Raw genomic sequence first — 22824 nt, forward strand, 5'->3', positions numbered from 1 at the left:
TCTTTTATTAATTCTTGCAATAAATCACTATTATTTTTATATTTATTTTCTTCTATCAATTGTCATCACATATACTCACCTTGAAATACAAAATTTATGGTGTTGGTTTCATTATTATCACACAAATTTGTACTAAATTTAATTTTCAAACAAATCCACAAAACAAAATATAAAAATAGATTCCATTGCCAGCTGAAAATAATGAAAGCATTGAAAATGTAGAAATGATTCCAGTTCCGGCAGGTAATGAGGCTGTTGAGCAGCCTGCCCTAAAGCAAGACGCTAAACTAGATATTGATAAGTGTTCCGAAAATTCATATAACTCTGAAAAATCCTTCATGTCGGTGGATTCGTTTGCTGGTGACATAGCACCACTTGCCACACACGCCCCCTCTAAAGGGCTACCACCTACAAAAGCGGACATTGAGAAGTTGGAACAAAGCACTGGACGCCGCTTTAGCGCCGAAATTGAGGCAATCAATGAGAAACTACATCGCCTCAACAGTGTGGTTAAAATGAGTAAGGATATCGAAACCATAGCCAAAGAAAATTTAGTAAACAGCGATATACTGAAGAAATTAACAATGAAAGAAAAATGGCTGGCAGACAACTCTGCAAGCAACTCAAATCCACTAGCACCCAAGTCAGCATTTGAAAATCGTTTTGCCCCGAAACAGGATGTGCTAAAAGAGCAGAAAGAAAATGCGAAGACTGATGAGAATATAAAACAGCCTACTGCTACCTTGGCTGAAAGTGTGTTAGAGAAGCTAAAAACAGAATTAAAATCTGAAAAGAGTAACGAGAATGCCAGCACAGATATTAAAAAGTCTGCCGCGGCTCAAAAAGCCACTTCACCTGAAGAGGTATTGGCGAGTTTGAAAGCAGAGATCAAAACAGCTTCGCTCAATCGCCAAGGCAGTCTTAAAAGACAACAGCTAAGTCCGACTGCCAGTCCCAGCGCTAGCAAAAAGCCCAGTGCAAGTGCTAGTCGCTCTAATAGTTTTAAGAGCAAAGCTACACAGGAAAACAAAGAATCTGCTAAAAGCGGAGAACAGTCTGTTAGTCGCACAAACAGTCTTAAGCGTTCGGAAAAATTCACCTCTAAGGACGAGGTCATAGCAAATGATAGCCGAATGCAAATACAAAACATATTGGGTCTTGTGAAGAACATTGATGATAGCAAAGATAAGGGAATTGGTCCTAATCGGTCGAATTCAGATATGGGTAAGCTGTTTTATGACGCGGAGAGTAAATTCTCACCAAAGGTCGACAGACGACTGATGCAGGAAAAGTTAAAGGAAATCGAAGCAAAAAGTTTTTCCGGCACAATGGACGCCATAAAATCGCAAATGGTCGTGCCAACTGTTAGTTCCCAAGCAAACCCATCCGTAGACCTCTCCAAATATTTTCCCGATCAAAAGCAACAGAAAACAAATGCCGCTGCCGTCAATAAAAACCAAAAAAATTTAAAGGATGTTGATTTAGCAAAATATTTTCCCAGCAGTCCGACGCCACAGCGTCGCAGTGCCGTAGTGACAGTTGCGGACAAGTTGAAGAAGTCGCAAACGGAGAATGCCATTGCGCCTGCACCGACTACTTCCACAAATGCAAGCAATAAAAACACAACGGCGGTTAAGGTCAACAAACTTGCGCCGAAACGACAAGCTTCACTGGGAAACGCCGCTTTCAGTTTGCGTGATCATCAGTTGGACGGCGCCGTTGATTTGTCAAAGAAAACTACACCAGTCGTGGTCAATAAAGATGTAGCAGCAAAAAGCGGACAAGCCGCCGTCACAACCACAACTGCAACGGCAGCTGTGACAAGGAAGGGTAATGTGAAGATCATAAAAAAGATTGTGCCCAAAAAGAAGGTGGGAGGAAACGCAACGAAAAAGGCCAATGGCGTACAAGACAAATCTATTGTGCCACGTGATGAATCTGATCGGGTGCTAGATGAAATTCTACAATGCTCTGATAAGGAGATGCATTCACCCAGTGCGGAGTATTCGAAACTATTCAAGGAGGAAAAATCACCCAGCGAAGATCTTTCAGATAAAATTGAGCGTATGTTCCAAGAAACGGGCATAGATTTAGGCATAGCCGAACCAGCAACAATCAGCAATAAAAAGCGTTTGCTGAAAACCAAATCATTGGGGGAGGGGGAGTTCGAGCGACTCTCAAAAGAGAGAAGCATGGCGAAAGACGAATTGACAACTAAAGAGGACGGCGATCGACCCATCGGTGTACAAGGCTTACTGGCACGTTTCGAATCAATGAGTTCGGTTAAGTCTTCGGAGCAATCGTTCAAACTGCGGCGTATGGAATCAACCATAAGCAATTTAAACAAGTCGCGGGAATCACTAATTTCTCATGATTCCGTCATGTCGCGTGAGTCCGACTCATTGAGTGATTTGGAGAAGACAATGGAATATCTGAAGTCTGAATGGCGTAATGAAGCAACCAATTTTCTACAAAAGAAACGCGATAACTTCTTTTCGAAGAAACGTGCGATTGAAGAAGAAGAAGCGGCAGCCAAAACCGAAGCATTGAAAAAGTCAAAATACGAAGATTTGCCCGTGCAATACCGTGAGTCGAAGTTTGCCAAGTTTTTCGGTATCAAATCGAAATCACCAGAAAAAATTAAAACCAAATCACCCGAGAAGAAAAATGTGGCAACCACAAAAAAAACTTTAGTTAATAGCGGCACAGTGAAGAAATCATCGTCGCCAAGCAAGAACTTAAATAAAACCACGGAAACGAAAGCGAAAGCGAAACAGTCCACAAATTTACAAGTTAACTCAAAGAATGCCAAACGTAAGTCGCCTTCGCCAACAAAAAGTCAACGCAACACTTCTGACAACACAAAGAACAACGTCGAAAAGGTTTCAAAACCAGCGGAAGCTGCAAGGAAGAGGATATCGCCGCCTAAAAGTCAAATGGAAGACTTCGAAACCTTACTCTTAGTGGAAAAGGGTAGTATAATGAACTTAGAGACCAAGGTATCGCCAGTTCATGACCAAAATGTTATTGTGGCTCAAGACCCTTGCGATCAAAACCAATCCAATGGCGTTGCGTGCACTGTTACTGACACGGCTATTCAAACCAAAACTTTATCGCGCCAAAACTCCAACAACTCTGATAATTCAGCACCAGAAACACCGGTCTTAAAAAGACGGCCACTTGTAGAGGACATAAAAAATTTACCAAAGACAGGCTGTGACAAATCGCTAAGCAATTCACGCCGCAATTCCGCCGCAAGTTTGCATTCGCGACGCTGTTCAGATGTCTCGCTGGCTGAAAAACTGGATATTGTAGCCACAAAATTTACACAAAGTTCGCCAGATAGTGGAAATATGGATGAACTGTTCCAAAATATTGTAGAACGTCTTTCTAACGAACACAGTGAACAGAACGCCAATACAGAAGAGGAATGTGATTCATTGTGTACGTCTATTAGTAAAAGCCCCAGTGCTGCACCGACGACAGTACGCATGCGGGGCTCGTCAGAGGATGAAAGCATCGAAAAGTTATTTAGTCAGTTCTCAGATGAAATGTTGGTGAATGTGGAGTTTGATTCGAACGATGAATTGGTGGGCATCACACCACGCATACCATTGAAGAGCACTGCGATCGAAGAGGACGCAGATTTTGTTGATCGACTTGAGTCTTTAGAAAAGGATGAGGTGCCTACAATCAAATTTGAAACACTAGAATCTCCCAAAGCTTCATCAGATTTCACACAAGCCAATGAGCATGAAAATAATAAAAGTGCCACGTCTAATGCTGATCAAAAAACACTCTGCAATCCCTCAGCTATCAAAGCAGGACCCTTAACTCTCGAGAGTATACAGACAATGCTTTATATGGAACCCCAAGAAATGCCTTTCCCCATCCGTCCACAGCGACGACAGAAAAGTACCTCATCCTCCAGTGAAGCTTCAGCACCCATTGCACCGCAACGCATCAAACACAAATTAGCAAAATTATGCCCCGACAATATGCCTCCATCGGTGCAGGATTTATTGCAAACAACATTCACAAAAAGTTTAACTGCTGAATTAGCAGCAAATGGTGGCATTTCAATACACAAGTTCCCACGTAACATATCCGAAGATGAATTAGAGGATGTGAAGGAAAGTCATTACCAGAACCTTCCAATCTCTGTTCAACGATCAAGTCCAATAACTGAAAATACGAGCAATGTACAATCAAATCATGTTGTCAACGAGACACTCCCTATTAAGGATATACCTAAAGAAACTTCAAAAGTTGCGAAAATAAAACAAACGGAAGATGGAAAGATCAATGATGTGCAAACCATAAATGACGAAGAAAGCAGAGCCAACTATTCTAATAATAAGCAATCGACTCAAGATATCACTTCGAATGTGATTCCTGAAATGCCAGTAAAAACTGAGACTTCTATTAATCAAATAATAACTCCATCCAATGAACCTGGAATCATCCTTCGAAAAAATTCACAAGCCTCCATTGATGAAAAAACGAGTAATGCAACCGGATCTGCTGCAATGCAGCGAACCCTTCCAAGAAATTCACAGGCCTCCATTGATGAAAAAACGAGTAATTCCACGGAATCTGCAGCAATGCAGCGAACCCTCCGAACAAATTCACAGGCCTCCATTGATGAAAAAACGAATAATGCAACCGAATCTCCAGAAATGCAGCGAAACCAACCGCGATCCGCAATAAACGGGAAAACAATTAAAACCGAAGCGATTTCTAACACACCAAGGCTTCCAAAATCTTCAGTCTTAGAACAAACAACATCGCCTCTCAAACAGAGTCCGTTATTACAGCGAAAATTATCGCAATCTTCTACTGGCAGTAATAAGATACCAACTCTCAATGACTCTCCGATCACACAAAGCAAAGCAACGCAAAATACCAATGTGGACCTTGGTAATTCTCCATTGATGCAATGGCGGTTACTACAAGCTGCAAGCAATTCAGACTCAGCAGAGAATCTATCCACGACCACTAATCTTAAAGACAATTTAAATGGAGATAATACGAAATCATCAAACAGCAATGAGATTTTGAGCGTTCCAAATTCCAGCAAAGCCTCAAGTAAGGAGCGATCGTTGGAATGGGATATGACTAAAATGCCGGCGAGTCCTATGCCACGACGTAAATTCATTCATGCCGAACGCCGTGGTTTAGACGAAACTAGAATAAAAGATGTTTCGCCGACGAGTTCAATAAGACTGCTGAATAATATTTCCTCCAACAGCAGTGACTCAGATGAACGTCGTATAATAGAAGATTTCGAAATGGAGCGCCGTCAAGCATTGATACAGCGTGACAAAGAATATAAAGAATTGGAGAAAAAAGAAAGAGAGAATGAAAATATAACGAAAGTAAAGAAACCACAAACGGGTAATAAAATCAATAGCAACAACAACTCTAAGTGCACAACACCACGTCCCACACCACTGAGTTCGCGTCGGGGGACACAAGATAGCATTAGCACACAAAGAGAGGTCACACCACCAAACTTTAAAAAGCTTGTAATACCAGCGGAAACAGAAGATTTACCTTCACTTAGTTCCCGTTGCAGCTCATTTGCGTTTATCGAGCTGATGAGCAATGGTGAAGCGAGGGAAGCGCCGATGCCACAAAAATTGAAAATTCCCACAAAACCGCAACCGATAGTCTTGCCAGAGATCAATGAACCTATAGCCGAAGTTTTTCAGAATAGACCATGGCCTAAGCCGGAGCTTTCACCAGAGATCGATATGAGTGATTCACCCGATACGGTGATCGAGGTGAAACGCGCTAATTCAGCACCACGATCACCGGTTGCCGAAGTTTTTCGTAATCGCAAATGGCCTGATGGCAAAACGGTATTCAACGAGGAGAGTGAACAATACTCAGACGACGATGATTTCATCAGAAAGATCTCTAAGAATAGAAGCAAATACCGCAAAATGCAATCACATTCACCACAACCAACGACTCGGCATAGATTGGCTACCGACGAACTAAGTGATGGAAAAATGTCATCAAAGTCCATCTCAGATCTTCGCAAAGATTCGCCTATCACCTCCATCTATGAAGCGGAACCCTCACTTAATTTCGGTACGCGGTCATCCGCATCGAGTGTTGACAACTCATCTACGCATACTTCGATCAGTGGTGCGCCGAAACGACCGTTGCGACACATACCAGTTGGTCAAACGCCCGAACAAACAATAGACGCCAGTACACGAATGCTGTTGGATCGCAGCAAACGCTTACATAATCGTAAAAGTGAGTTTATCAATGAACGTGCCGCTGAACGGAATCCATATTTACGCGATGTAGTTAACGCAGAGCGCATAGAACGTGAGGCACTCGATGCAGCGGAGGACGAGTTGGAATGTTATCGACCCAGCGGATATAAGAGCAAACAACTGACACGTTTTCCCACTTCACGAACACTTGGGCGCGATCATAGCAGATTGTCAAATAGTCATTATAGTTACACGCCTACATATAATTCGGATTATGCGTTGAGCAACCGACGCCTTTATGGCACACCGACATTACCATATACCAGCACCGCTTCTTTAAACCACAATCCATATCTGACTACGGGTAGTGCGGCGTATGGTGGCGCCATTGGACGCAGCATGCATTTCAACGACTACACTAGGCGCAGTCCTTCGCGGCACCGTGAACGGGAACACTCCAAAGAATCGTGCGTTATAGCTTAAAAGAAATATGCATTCATTTATTTTGTTAGATGCACTAAATTTCCATTTAACATTAGATTTTGGAGATATTAATACAATGCTTTCAACGAACAACAACAACTACAACACGAACAAAACTCAAAGCGAGCCAAGAAACTTCAAAAAGTTGTTTTACCCATACTTTGGCTCAAATAACGAACGAAACTAGTTGAAAACATAAGTACATTCACATATTTGTAAGAATTATAAACAATTTTGAATACAAAAAATTTTAATAACAAACTAATGTAATGAAACCAACGCCAGTCTCAACAAAATAGTACAACATACACATATCAAAGTCTTTAGTTAGCATTACACATACTAAAGAATTAAAGTAATCAATTTAAATAAATGTAAACGTAAACACAAACATAAACAAAAACAAAAAACAAAAAAAATATTCGTTGCAATGCCTGTACGTACGACCCTCCAACGACCAACCAACGGACCAAGCAACCAACCAACAACCATTCAACCAAAAACGTCTGCCTAACTGCCCGCCAGCTTGTTTACGCTCGGTGTGCCTCAAACAAACATATAAATCCTTGAATGCGGTTAACAAAATTGTCTCCCACACATTCACATTTAAGAGCGGAAGAGGAATTGAAAAAGTTAAAACAAAAATTATGACAAAGTGCAATAAGAGAGAGTTGAGGCTTAACACTCAATAACCACCATCGGGTACGATCTGTGAAGGTAAAAAAGAACTAATACATAACCCAACCAAACCAATACCGCTTTGGCGTACAAGTGTGTATTAAGCTATAAATAATAACTGCTTCAAAGTCAGCTGCCTTTGTTTACGTTCGAGATCGATAGATCGAGACTTACGTGCGCCATCCATGTTAACCCGGAATGATGTGCGGGCATAACAAAACGTGCGTCCATTGTGCGCTGAACTCGCTTTAACCCACTGTTAGCGTTACTTAACCAACTTTGCCGCGTTCTATGCTAATATGTACCTACTATATTTTAATTAATAAATTAATCAAAACTTTTATAAATGCGTTCCTCAAGTGTAGTACTTGTGCTCATTTGTGCTGTGCCTTTTTGGATCGTACCTCATTGCTGATTGTTGTGTAATGAATTGAAATACATATCATTGCTCCCATCGTTTTGCATGCATTTTGCGAATCCATTTGCTTCCAAACTCGCAACACGACTAAAATATCGACTAAACCGCTAGTGAAGAGATCACAAGCAAAAATCCACAAATCCGACTACTCACTGCCTTGTTTTGTTTATGACTGTGTATTGGTATATAGTACAACGTTCACAGCCTTTATTGTATATTTGTTGGAATTTGTTTCTTCATTGCCTTTAAATAAATAAACTAGCTCGGAAATTAAATAATGTGCATTTACGTTTTGCAGGTTCAAAGCGAATCAGAGTCGACATCTCCCGAGGAGGTTGAGCTCAATTCAGCCACGGAAATTTCCACTGATTCGGAGTTCGATCACGATGAAATAATTCGTGAGACACCTAAAATATTCATCGATGATACTCACCTCAGAAAACCAACAAAAGTTCAAGTAAGATTGTCCAAACAATAGACAAAAGTATACATATCCTAATCAATATCATTACAGGTAAAATCTACCGTTATTGCTTCGACTGCCAGTCAACGACATCACATACCATCCGCCAACACTGCTAATGCACATAACTTGAGGGGCAGTTATCTGCAGAAGTATCAAGTTAACCCACCACAGCCACAATTCAAACCACTTGTACAGGTGGATCCGACGCTCTTAACGAAAAGTCGTACTCCCTTACAAAATCCACGTCCCGGCGATTATCTGCTCAATAAAACGGCCAGTACGGAGGGTATCGCCTCAAAGAAAAGTCTAGAGCTCAAGAAACGTTATTTGCTTGGTGAACAGGGCAATGGCAATAAGATACAAAAATCTGGCTCTACTTCGGTACTTGACTCACGCATACGCAGTTTCCAGTCGAATATATCCGAATGCCAAAAGTTACTGAATCCAGGTAGCGGCATTTCAGCCAGCATGAAAACCTTTTTGGATCGTACGAAATTAGGCGAAAGTACAAACAGTGATTTAATGCGTTCGGCAACAACAAACATTTTGAACGACCTCAAAGTTGAAATTACGATACAGAAGGCCTCTTCCACTGCTTCGACAGATAATGAGAAGGAAAACGTGTTTGTGAATAGTAAAAATGAGCTAAATAAAGGTATGGAATATTCGGAGACTGTTAATACGACTCTAGTCGAGACTGTCAACAACAAAAAATCACCTTCAACACCAACTAATAGTCACACAATTTTGGCCACAATAGATTTAGTTACACCGGAAAAGGAAAAACCAAAATCTATAATAGATATTACGAAGGTAGATATACCAACGAAAATGTTGGAATCGAATATCGATTTCATAGAGAACATTAATGTTGACGATGCTGAAATGAAACCTAATTCCCCTGAAAATAATGATGCATTGCTCACTGCCGATAGTAATAAAATTATAGATCTTACATGCGAATCACCAGTAAAAAGTGACAATACCATAATAGAAGAACTGAAGCCCGATGTATCGAAAGATGTTAAAGAAAGAATACCCGATTTACTGGGTCATATTGGACAGGAAGTAAAATCAGCAGGTAAGACAACACCTTTACGTCAAACAGAGGATCAACAGCATCTTTTGAGTCACTCTTGCGACGAGGAGAAAATGGATTCACCAGAAAAACTGGAAGAACTTTTCGAGAACGATACGTTACAAATACAAGTGCCGAACATACCGTGGAGCACACGCAAAATGGACACAATGTCATCAACCGAAGGCTCCAGCTGCACATCTGGCTCATCGAGCATCGAAGATATACAACACTATATATTGGAGTCAACCACTAGTCCAGATACACAAACCGGTGGTATGGCCATTGGACATCAAGTACCACGTGTAGAAATCCATGACACATCCGGAACACTCATGCAAATTGATAGTTTGATGATAATTGATGGTAAATATATTGGTGATCCTGAAGATCTGAAATACATGGAAATACCTGCGGGCGTAGTTCTACCAGAGACGCCTGCCATCAAGACATCGGAAATCGAGGATGAAAACGAAGCTGATATGGAACCAGTTACTGCAACACCCGAACCGGTAGAATGTACGGTAATTGAGGCTGAACCAAATAAATTAGATGAGGGTGAAGAGACAGAGAATCCGTATACTGAAGCACAATTACCACCATTGCCTGAGAGAGGTCCGCCATTGCCAGAACGGGGACCACCAAATATAAAAACGTATAATCTTAAATTCGATACTAAAAACGAAAATAAGGTAGAAAGTCTTAAGCATCTTCCGTTAATCGTTGAACAAACTATGGAGCATACAAAAGCGGTTAAACCACTTACGCTGAATTTGAGTGCTGTTCAAAAATCACCAAACACGCCCACAACACCTACAGCTTCTTCAATCGCTTGCCCTGCCATAGACCACACACCAAATTCACCGCTTGTGGACAGTGATATAACACCGACGGGCGAACTAATGTCTCGCGGATCCGACTCAGAAACCGAACTGACCGGAACCGGTCAGGCGTTAACTGAAACCGAGTTGTCGGACTGGACAGCGGACGATTGTATTTCGGAGAATTTCATTGATATGGAGTTCGTGCTTAACTCTAATAAGGGAACGATTAAACGTAATAAAAAAGAGAAGAGGCGTATGTCTGCAGCTTCGAAATTGCCGACCACAATTGAAATGCTGGGTGAGATAAATAAAACAGCGCCGGTTGCGGAATTCGAGGGCATACTGAAATCTATCGATATTGATGATATTGAATTCATGGATACCGGCTCTGAGGGTTCATGTGCGGAAGGATATTCTGCTACCAACACAGCGCTGTTGCGGAATCGCGGATATGTGGAGTTTATCGAAACTACACCAAAGCAAACGCCTACGCACAAAACAAATTCACTCAAATCTGCAGCTGGTACACATAAACCAGTTGCTACCAAGCGTGATGAGAAACTTGGTGTAGATTACATTGAACAGGGCGCTTATATCTTACAAAACGATGATCATGAACATGATATGCTTAAGACGCCTGTGAATGAAGAGTCACATTTGGTAGCATCGCTGGCGGAAAAATCCCAAGCCACAGGTCCGCCTTCACTCATGACACAATCACTGACCGATTCCAGCACACTTAACGATCTGGAGGACGACAGTCTCTTCACAGCAACACCAAACTCACAAATTCAATTATCGACCGCCACCACTACTAAGACCACAACGGAGGAGAGTGAAGCGTTAACCGTTGTAACTAGTCCGCTTGACTCATCTTCACCAAAAGTAGCCGATGTGCTCAACAGTACTTACATTGTAGATAAAGGCGCTGAATTGACAACTGGCTCAACTCCCAGCAGTTCAGATAAGAATCCAAAAACCTCACAGTCAACATGCACAACAATGAGCAGTTCAACTGCCTCTTCGAACAAAGCAATACATCCACATAGCGTCTCACAAGAAAATGCTGCACCTTTAGCGACTGCGCCGAAAGCAGCACCACGTAAACCCTCAAATGAGTTGTCCTATGAGGAGTGCGTTCGTGCGTTGCAGCAAAAAATTACACAAATCAGTACGGCTCGTGATTCCGATGTGCGTAAACAAAGGCGAAAGAGTTCCAAAGGTGAAATGCCCGCCGGAAATGCTCAAACTGTGATAGAAGCAACACCAGCCGAATCGGAAAACGCGATTGTCAATGCATCTGTAACGGCAACTGCCAGTCCTTCGGGAGCGGCTACACAAATCCACAAGGTACCTGAAATTCCGACATTGACACGCAAGCTAGAGGAGATCACAAAAGAACGCACCAAGCAGAAGGACCTGATACATGACCTAGTCATGGACAAACTACAATCAAAGAAACAGTTAAACGCCGAAAAACGTTTGCATCGCAGTCGCCAACGTACGATGCTAACAAGCGGTTACGCAAGTGGCTCTAGTCTAAGTCCTACACCGAAAATCGCGGCGGCTACCACAACTACTGACACCAATTGCACTAGCCGAGCGCACTATCATGAATCCACAGCAGCGACACCGTCGACGACTATAGCAAGGGACACAGAAGAACGTTCAAATTGCTCAAATTTCAGAGAAAGTATACCACTACAAAAATCATCGACATATGTGTCCGCCTATGGAATGTCCGGCGGTTCGCCAACCCGCATTATTGGTTATCATCAACGACCCTTCAGCGAACACTTGACCAGCGAGCAATTGGATGCATTCGAAAGATACAAATTGACTAAAACTCCATCGTTTTCGTACGGCTTACCGAATCAATCCAACAAAACAACATTGAAGAATGAAAGCGCTTACAACTTTGTGACACCAGTTGCACCTGCACGTCCTAATCGCAATCAAAAGCCCTTAATTTCTACCTTAAGTGCAGATAGCTCACTTTCCGCGTCGACTGAGAATTTACGCACCGAAGCACGCGCTCGTGCTCGACTCAAATCGAACACTGAACTTGGTCTCAGTCCAGAGGACAAAATGCAATTATTGCGCCAACGTTTGCATCTCGAACACTTGGAAACCAAAAATAACACTGCTACCGCACTACATTCACAAGTTCCGCTGAAATCAACAAACGATACGGAGCAACAGAGCATATGTGATCGCCGGTTGAGCGCTTCGAAAAGTGCCAACGATTTAGCTTACTTGACAAGCAAACAATCGGAATTATCTGCCGATGTCAATTCGAATACGAAACCAACCGGCGCCACTGCCGATTTCACATCCGATCCAAATTTGTTACTCTCTTCCAACTCCATACAGTCCAGCATGGGAAGCATCAATAACAAAGCAGCAGCCAAAGGCAAGACCAGTCGCAGACAAAAGGATCCTGAACGTCGTAAGAGTTTGATACAATCATTATCTAGCTTCTTTCATAAGGAGAAAAAGGACACCGGTAACGGTGGTGGTGGTAACGGTAGCGCAACTAGCGTAGTTGGCTCTGCACAGTCAGAGCGTCCGGGAACTAGTGGCAACAATGGCACAACAGCTACGAGCGGCATTGATATGGGCGTTTTTGGCCGCTTCCGCATATCGCCCAAAACTAAGGAGAAATCCAAGGTTAGTAAACGGCTTTCCAATTGCGTCCCTACTTTTTGTAGCCTTGTGTGATATGTATGTGTGTGTGTGTTTGCTCACTGACATCCCGTGTAATATTCGCAGCTAACTGCTGTTAAACGTGTGCTGCAAGTCAAATGTTTGGTGGTGGGATGAATTGTATGTGTATGTAAGTGTGCTAAGTAAATTTAAGTTGTACAGTAAATGTCAATACATAGTATATAATCCATTCAAGAATCTTAATTCAGTGAAGATGCAATCTTAAGACTATAAAAGAACTGGATTTTCCACGAAGTTCCTTATTATTGTCTCTTCGTTGAGTTTGTATTTGTTGACTCAATTTCTCTATTTATGTTGTATTAATTCGGCATGTCAATAATATGTTATTATTGGTTCAGAATGTACAATATGCTCAAGTATTTTCTGGGTAAAATGTATCCATTTATTAGGTAAATACTCTTAAAAGCCCTCCGCTTCACCTCGAAATATACAATTGTAATGTTTCATAATAAAGAAAACAAAAACAAAACAAAACAGAATACAGTTCACTTCGTGCTCTGTTGCAAGTTTTACTTGTGCTTTAAATTGATTATCTTTTTTCATTAATAAAATCGCGAATTCAATTTTTGCTTCATAAAATTTACTGTTCCTTTACACTTCAGCTTAGTGTACATATTTACCATATATGTATACTACAAGTATATCACGTAAATACTACAAGTATATCATATAATTCTGCTATAATGTGTGCTGAGAACTTGGTATCTTATATATGCGTAACAATCAATTAACCCGAGTCTTTCGTTTTTGCAGTCTTGCTTCGATGTCAGGAGTATCGGTTTTGGTGTAAGCTTAACATTTTTTGAGCTCTCTACTTGTATTTCTAAGTTCTTTTGCTACGATATGCAACAATACTTTCTATTCGCTTATACATGTTAATGCTTTTTCTAAACGCTTTTATTCAAAACTAACATGAAATTTGGCATTTTGGACTTTTATTGCTTATGAGAAAATTAAAAAAACAAAAACATATAATATAAAAGCTCTTTCATAATTTTTCACAACATTGTTTTTAAAATAGTTATTATTTGTAGGCTGAACATCTCTATCATCAGTCAATATTAGTTATATTTTATTATTGCTCTTGAACTACAAATTAGTTTACTTTTACGTATTTTATGCTCGTTTCATGTAGTTAGTATTTCGTAGTAACTTCTTCCTCAATTAAAAAAAGTTGTCGACGATTATAAATAAAATTAACTGAAGTAAAGTAAGAACTGTAGTGAATATTTGTAGCGGTAGTTGTATATTGATGTTAACATTCAATTATCATATTGATATTAGCAAGCTATAGAAGTAGTCTGATTTTAGGGAGTTAATAAAATTAATTAAAAAACAGTATTTTTTAAGCAATTTATTATATTATTAAATTTATTTTGAAAACGTTAAATACATATAATAATAAATAGTCATTTAGTCAATGTTATATTTAGTTTGCAGTAAATTTGTGGTTTTATATTAAATTCAAAAGTGAGTTTTGTTAAGAATTAAGAAGAAGAGTTTTGTTTTTAAGGAGAATTTTATATTATTTATACTGGCACGGTGTTTTAAAAACCCAATAAACAAAAAAATATACATAACTAAGTAACTGTGCCACCGCCACAGATTTTTTAGGGTTGCAATTAATGTATTACAAAATAATTGAATTAACATTTATATTTCATTTTTTGTTTTATAAATGCAAAAATCTTTATTAAAAATAATTTGAAAATTTCGAATACCAAATATTCCCAAAATCGGAATTTAAAATTGAAAATTAAATTTATAATACAGAATTTTTTACTCGGAACCCTCATCTGATCGAATCCAAACGAAAAAATTCTATAAAAATTTCAGTCCATTTTTCTTTTTCCGCTTTCTATCATCAAATTCACCATATTACTTGTCTATGGACCCTACAAATTATCACAAATATGTATATAGGGTTCAAGCAAATGGTTTTTAATTTTCGAATTGGTTAAAGAGTCCATACTTTAGGCCTGAAAAGAAAATGGTTTAACGAATCCATCCATTCAAAAGTTGGAAAACGTTTTCTCGCCAAATGAAACCAAAATTATTTTACACCTATGACTCGCAATATCAACCAAAAATAAAAAGCAGGTTTTAGGTACTCTTTCGAATCAACAAAAAACACATACACCTACATATTAGGCATATGAAAAACATTATAATATTCTAGCGCCACGTACTTTAATAGTCGAAAAATGTATTGCATGTGTATTATAATTCTATAATTCGTATAATTCTTCTAACTTACTTTGTGATTCCTTGTTGATTTGTTATTGATAGAGAAGCAAAGCCGCAAGTTTTTTAGTGAGACTTTAGAATAGGTTAAAAAAATTTGGTTGCACATTTTGAAAGTAAACTTTAGAAAACTTGATTCAAACATAGCTAATTACATAACATACAAACACTTACATATATACGCACATAATTTTTATTTTTTTTGTGTTTCGTTTTTTTATTATTAATTTTTATCTTTTTGGCATGCTTGCTCGTGTAATAGTCACCAAATTCATTGTATAAAAATATTTACTGGCACTACATACCTGCATTTTGGCATGCGAGGCGTTTGCCGTAATAAACACACCCACATACGTATGCTTACCTGTTTGTGACACGCAAATAAACGCATATATTGTCTTTTAATTGCACTGCTTAGTCCTTGGTTTAGTATTCTTGTCGATGCACGCAACACTCAGTGCATTGCAACAGCTTTTAGCGCCCACACACATACTCGTACATATGTAAATATGTGTGCACATGCAGCTGCATATATTTACATTTAGCTCGTTAATGCACGTACCTGTTGTGAGCTTTCTAACAAAATTTTTGGTTTTCGATTTTAATTTAAATTTTTCGTTTGTAATTCAAACGTTTTCGGAGTTTAATTATTATTTCTTTTGTTTCCCTTTTTCGTTTTTTTCTTACAGAATAAATAGATTTTATTGCACATGTAGAGTAACAGAGAAAGTTCGTGTGTTCGTCTCGGCACTCAGTGCCTTCAAACATATGCGTATGTTTGTGTGTATGCTTTGGGTGACAGAGGCGAACATTTGGTAAGAGTCTTTCTTAAACTCTACACTTCAGAACAATCCACTCCACAACACTTCTACTACTCCATCCACTTGCTTGTGGGCACAAATGAGATACAACTATTTTATTTTTATTTTAGTGAAAATATATTAATGTTAAAAAATACAATATTATTATTGCTCTATGGTTATGTTTTTTCTTTAATTTATGAAGTAATTATCATTTATATACATACATACATATATACATAAAAATATTATACACTTTTGTAATAACACAAATATATGCGATTTATATAAAGAAAATTTACATTGTAATACATACATACAAGCATATGTATACTAGCTTAGGTCGTACGTTCATACAAGTATATGTATGTATATATGTGCCATACAACGAAATGTAAAATGTCAGTCATAAATCGAAATAAATTCAACGATTACGTAAATACATATTTGCCTGAAATCCATGTCTTTCTACTTTTATATTAATTATAATTAAAAAATCATCACATTAAAAATGGTTTCACTTGCATGCATGCACACGCCTATGTACAATCAATATAAATCGGCATGAAAAATATGTTTTTTGCAATTTTCAATAATGATTTTAATAATAAAAAATTATTTTGAATTTGCGGTTATGAGACGATTTTGCAACTGTCGACAACTTTTTTTAATTCCATAAAATATGTATAATATATTACTTTACTGCAGCTATTACTTACATTTATTATATTTTTATGTTAATTGTTTAATAATAATTATTTTACATTTTAGTTTCATTTCAAATAAATTATTATTTTTTAATCATTTAATGCAATTTTATGTTATGATTTCGGTTTCGGTCGAGGGTTTGGGTTCATACTTATATATTATTACTAAATGAAATGAAACATAAATATATTTGTCTAAATAGTTAATTCGTGTATATAATGATCAATTTTCGTTCTTGTCAAAAGTTCTTCAAATCTTATAAGGGCTCAGCTTAGCTGCGGGTGGAAAAAATTAAATCTGCAAACGTTAATCATTATGTATTAGATAGATTAAGCATTTCACTACATGCCAATTTATATATCCTGAACAGGGTATATTGAGCTTGACACCAAGTCACCCAGAAGGAAAAGTACTCAGCTTGGCGAGCTAAGTCAATTTAGCTCTGTCCAAAGCAGCGAATAAATGGTTCAGATCGGGCCACTGAAAACTTCTTTGTTTGTTAAGGATGTCATAGTTTTGATGCAGTCGAAGTTAACGTATTTCCTTATTTTAAATTACTTGAGCCGCCATAAACTAAAAAATCCAAATTCGCTTTCTATTACCATTTTGATGCAATTTTTCCATATACCGACTTTCGATAACCTCTACAAAACTGTCAAGAAAAAGCTTTAAACCTATAGGAGTATGAAAACCTCACCTAAACTTGTTATTTATAGTCGACAATGTCTTATAAAATTGATAACGCCGAGTCCTTACGAAACAAGCATTTGGGTGTATAATACCTTTATTCACTGCTGGTTTGGGGCATTAGTTATACTTGATTTCAAATTGAACAGTGTTTCGGAGTAATTGTTGTTATTATTTTTAATTTGACGCATGTAATTATTATGTTAAATTTGCGCTTGACTTTTCTGTGTTTGGAGGAAATATACACGAGATTTCATATTTATGTACAGTTAATTAGCTTGGTGTAGAGCTAGTTGGTGCCAAGTAGTAACAACACAAACTCATGCTTCATTTCCGACTCCTAAACTAAAATGTGTAATATTACTAAAATCTAAAATCATCATGTTTTTTAATTTCACGCCGCTGACAATGCTGCTGCATTTTGCTATGAAACATCATTGCGCGCACGGCTTAAAAAACATCACCGAAACAATTGCATACACACAAAAATAACAAATAACAACATTAAAATTTACAAAATTAAAAAAACAAATTAAATAAAAATTATTAAATTCAAAAATCACTTTGAAAACCGAAACAATTTTTGAAATAAATTTATATCTAATTGGAAAAATAAATAAATTTTGAACAAAAACAAATAAACACGCCATTAGGACAAAGATGACTATCTCTTTGAAGCCCAACTACACAACAACACTGGAAAAATGTCAAATGCGAGCTCATCAAACAGCAATATACATTTGAACACAACACCAACAAAGAGCGGCAACAAAAAGTCATCAATAGCGGCGCTCTCATCATCCAGCCCACAATTGTTTATTCACAGGCCGAATTATGTGGCGACACATGACATCGATGAACCGGCACCACCGCCCATTCCTCCTTTGCCACTCAATTACCAGAGATCCGATGGTTTGTTTTACACACTTACTTTCTTTCTTTCTTACTTTTTTTTTACGTTACTTTTAACGTTAATCCAACGGTATTGTTTTCGCTATTGTAAATCGTTCATTCGAATGTACTTACTTTCTCAACTTTCACTGCGTAATTAACAGTTTCATAAGTAGTAATTTTGATGATATTTTTCATGGATTTGAAGATGAGAGCAACGCAACCGAAACACGTGAGCAGAAGCGGCAGCGTGCCATATCGAAGGCTGTTCGACAAGCTGAGCTCAAGCGACTCAGAATCGCTCAGGAGATTCAGCGTGAGCAGGAGGAAATCGAGGTGCAATTAAAAGAGTTGGAGGCGCGTGGCGTTCTAATTGAGAAGGCACTACGCGGTGAGAGCGAACAGCATAACAGCAAGTAAGTTGCCGTCACAAAAAACTATCATTACAATCATGTTACAGAGTAAAACATTTATATATTTATTTTTTTTGCAGTTTTGACACAACAAATATTGGCAGTAATGATGAAAAACTACTGAAGGAGCTTTTGGAGATTTGGCGCAATATAAAACAACTTAAGTAAGAACGTATATGAAATAAAAAGAATAGCTTGTAACAGATAATTAATTATAAAATTAGACCTCTGCAATGTTCTTTGTTAATTTAAAATATTAATGCCGCCGCTGTTATATTTTGCGTACAGGAAACGCGATGAGGAGCTGAGTATACGTCAACAAGAGTTGCAATTGGAGCATAGGCATGCGCAGCTAAAGGAAGAGCTCAACCTAAGATTGTCTTTCAATAGTAAGTATAATATATTATATATGTTAAGGTGTGTCCGCTTTTTGCTTCGTTCGTCGACAAATAGTGAATTTTAAGTATTTTTAACGGTCACTAAAAAATCCAATCGCATATCCGACCCAACAATCCATTTCGCACACTTTCAATATTTGTATTAATTTGCTTTTCCTTTTATTTTCAACAAAATTATTTACTTTCCTCTAAAAATATCAGTTATCTAAAATGAAAAGAAAAATATCTAAATGAAGAAATACTAAACACTGCATTAATCATTTATCCTATTTGTTTGTTTTCTGCAGAATTGGATAAAAGCTCCGCCGACGTGGCAGCCGAAGGTGCTATACTGAATGAGATGTTAGAAATTGTGGCCAAACGCGCTGCTTTGAGACCAACCAGCTCCGGTGCCGAACTTTCCACAGCACTGAACTTTATGTCGTCCGCGACCGCAGTCTCCGCAGATGGCATCAATTTAGTGGGTGGCGCTCCTGGTGCGTATGGAACAGTTCATGCACAAATTCACAACAACGACGAGTCAAATGTAAGTGCAGCAAATAGTTGCACATTAAACTTTTCAAGCACAAATCTTTTTGCATTCATTTTTTTTCTCTTGGCTTTTATATGTTTTATATGGCACTTTTTAATTGATTTTTCGTAATAATAATTATATTTTATTTATTATTTAACTGAAATTTGTAATTTTTTCGAATATATTTTAAATAACGCAAACAAAATACCTCAAGTAAAAAACAGAAAAAATTGTGAGATTCAATATATAAGAAAACCAATGGTTTTAATTTCTACATATGTTATATAGACCTAAAAAATTATGTACACACATTTAAATTCTAAATTATTTTCATTTTTAGCTCTACTTTAAATTAATTTTGAGAAATTTCTCCTTAAAATGTTAATAATATTGCGTATAACATGTCTGCATATTGTCTGAGCAGAAACAACTCTTATTACAGTTATACTACCAATTACTTTAAATGCCAATTAACAAATAATTTTTATGAAGACAGCTTTCTATTGAAACCAATATTTAACTTAACTTAATAATAATGACAAATTTAAGGTCATTTTTAAAGTTGAGAAATAAAACAAAAAATGTAGGTCGCTACGAAATTAGTTTGGAAGCTTTAGCTTATTTAATTGTATCAACGATGTTTTCAAACGGTAACTTGTAGCTTTCTCTGTTTGCAAACTAACTATAGCTGAGATTCAGCGCAGTCTCTGACAAAGTCTCAACTCTTTGAAACATAGAACTTTTTATTCAATTTAATTTTTCTTATTATTTGCTTTTTTATCTACTACCATTTCATAGTATGTATGCATAGTTTGCTATAATTTAACATTAATAATAATTGTTCCTTTTCATAACGGCATAAAACAAGAGCTAATCAAAATTTTTCTTTTCCATCTTTCTAGATTTGAGGTAAACGCTTTCCATGGACTCTAATCGCCTCTGAACTATTTCATGCAATTTTAAATCTTCACAATTAACACGTTTTAACCATTAACAAAAACACAAAAAAAAACTACCTAAAATTAAGCACTTGGAGACATAGTCAATCTATTTAGTGCTTAAAAAACATTTCAACTTGAATATTTTCTTGTTATGGACTTTGAAATATTCGAGATGAGCAAATGTTGCAATCGCATCAAATAGTAATTAATTATTTACTACATAAAACGCGTACTAAAAACCTATAGTAGTAACTAGATATAGTCAATGACAATTATATAAATGTATTGAAAGTAATGAAACCCGAAAGTGACAAACATACACTTAATATATGGATATATATATATATACCAAAAACCAATAAAAAAAACTGTTACTTTTAGTCGTCGATACTGGCCTTCATCACAACATACGAATTCAATTAAAAAGAACAAAAAACAAAACACTTAAAATACAACAAAACCGTTAGCAATGCGCCAACAAATATACTCGCCGAGAATTAGTGGGCCACAACGCTTAATTTTAAATTAATTTTATTGAGATCCAAACAAAAGTACGACCACAAAAATTTGATATATATATAAACACATAATATATACATATGTGCGCGTCCGGTATACTTTGTTTGTACAGTTTTATAAAACGAAAAGCAAAATATGCCCAATGTGTGTATTTTACAACAATGTGACGTCCTTGTAACCAAAAATCGAATTATTCGGCTAAGCCTCTCCTGCTCACTTAATACACCAAATGTTCGCGTGTATTAATTATCATTTATAGGCTCATCTCTATTTTATATGTAGTATGTGTGCAGTATTTATTTTAGCTAGCGTTAAACCAATTTACGTGTTAATTTCCGCAAGGCATCATGACAGAAGTGCAGCTGTATAAGTCTCTCAGTTATGTTATTGTATTTTAGTTAATGTTGTAATGAAGTTTAACTGTATATTATTACATTATGTTTTTTGGTCTTTCTTTTACTAAATATCCAATTATTATTTATATATGTATGTATTTGTACGCCATTATTTTGTTAAAACACATTTTTTACTTGAAATATGTTTACCAATTGTGTCAGTATGTATTTGTATGTGTACTATATATTTAGCTGCCAATGTTTTAAAAAAAAAAATTCATGTACACGCATGCACGATACTAAAGAGGGAAGGCAGCACAAATCCAGCGTATTCAGCACACATGAATGTGAATATATTTTAATATATTTTATATGATATAAACTATAATTAAAAATATTATTGTAATTATTTTATTTACACGCTACAACATACATACATACAAGCATTCATTTGTACTACACATGTATATCGAATTTACAAAGAGATGAAAACAGGAAACTAAAAAATATTTACCTACATTTATTTTATTGAACTAAAGATTATTGATGAATTAATTTTAATAAAATGGAAATTCGTTTAAATGAAATTTGGATGATATTTTATTTACACAATTCAACGGATTGACACGGACTCAATATTGTTCATCCCACTGGCACGCGGTAACAAGAACAACTATTTTGACTCTCACTTAACATGTGTCAATTAGTTACGCAGAGATTTAAAGGTCACACCTATTGGGAGAATTCGAAATAATATTTATACCCTGAACAGGGTATATTAAATTGCCACGAAGTTTGTAACACCCAGAAAGAAGCGTCCCTATAGAATATACATATATAGAAATGATCAGTATGTTGTCTATCCGTCTGTATATATACGAACTAGTCCCTCAGTTTTTAAGATATCGTTTTGAAATTTTGCAAACGTTATTTTATCTTCAAGAAGTTACTCATTTGTCGGAACCTGCCACATACAAACTGAACGATCGGAATCAAGTTCTTGTAAGGAAAACTTTCACATTTGACAATGTATCTTCACAAAAGTTGGCACAGGTTATTTTCTAAGATAATAATGTAGTATACGAAGAAATTGTTCAGATCGGCTTACTATAGCATATAGCTACTATACAAACTGAACGATCAGAATCTAGTGCTGGTATGGAAAACTTTTGCATTTGACAAGATATATTCACGAAATTTGGTACAGATTATATTCTAAGGCAACAATGTAATCTCCGAAGAAATTGTTCAGCGATTAACTATAGCTACCATACAAACTGAATGATCGGAATCAAATGCTTGCATGTGAAACTTCCTCATTTGACGACATATCTTCACGAAATTTGACATGAATTACTGCTTACATACTAACTGAACACATAGTTACTAAAAGAAATGCACCTGTAAAGGGCATATTAGCTTCGGTACAGCCGAAGTTAACGTTTTTTTTTTGGTTTTGCACATTTC

General features: G+C 37.1%; 1 protein-coding gene across 18 annotated transcripts in view; it reads left to right on the forward strand.

Annotated features, from left to right (window-relative positions):
* Window positions 1-21944, forward strand: part of LOC126758779 (F-actin-monooxygenase Mical) — a 92673-nt gene extending 70729 nt beyond the window's left edge. For 10 of the 18 annotated variants that reach the window (XR_007666888.1, XR_007666886.1, XR_007666885.1 and 7 more), the window contains 2 exons: window positions 180-7433; window positions 8111-8188. Coding sequence is in view for 5 of the 18 variants with exons in the window: in XM_050473202.1 (XP_050329159.1) it covers window positions 8111-8269; window positions 8327-12850; window positions 13661-13693; window positions 18000-18258; window positions 18446-18653; window positions 18731-18814; window positions 18939-19039; window positions 19336-19574; window positions 20465-20470 (5613 nt within the window). In the remaining 13 variants the exon portion in view is untranslated. Of the gene's footprint in view, window positions 1-179; window positions 7434-8110; window positions 8270-8326; window positions 12851-13660; window positions 13694-15840; window positions 16409-17999; window positions 18259-18445; window positions 18654-18730; window positions 18815-18938; window positions 19040-19335; window positions 19575-20464 lie in introns of those variants that run through there. The other 8 variants (XM_050473202.1, XM_050473241.1, XM_050473210.1 and 5 more) reach the window with 7 other exon arrangements.
* Window positions 21945-22824: the final 880 nt, after the last annotated feature.

Source organism: Bactrocera neohumeralis, chromosome 2 (genome assembly GCF_024586455.1).
Source record: "Bactrocera neohumeralis isolate Rockhampton chromosome 2, APGP_CSIRO_Bneo_wtdbg2-racon-allhic-juicebox.fasta_v2, whole genome shotgun sequence".
Classification (NCBI taxonomy): Eukaryota; Metazoa; Arthropoda; class Insecta; order Diptera; family Tephritidae; genus Bactrocera; species Bactrocera neohumeralis.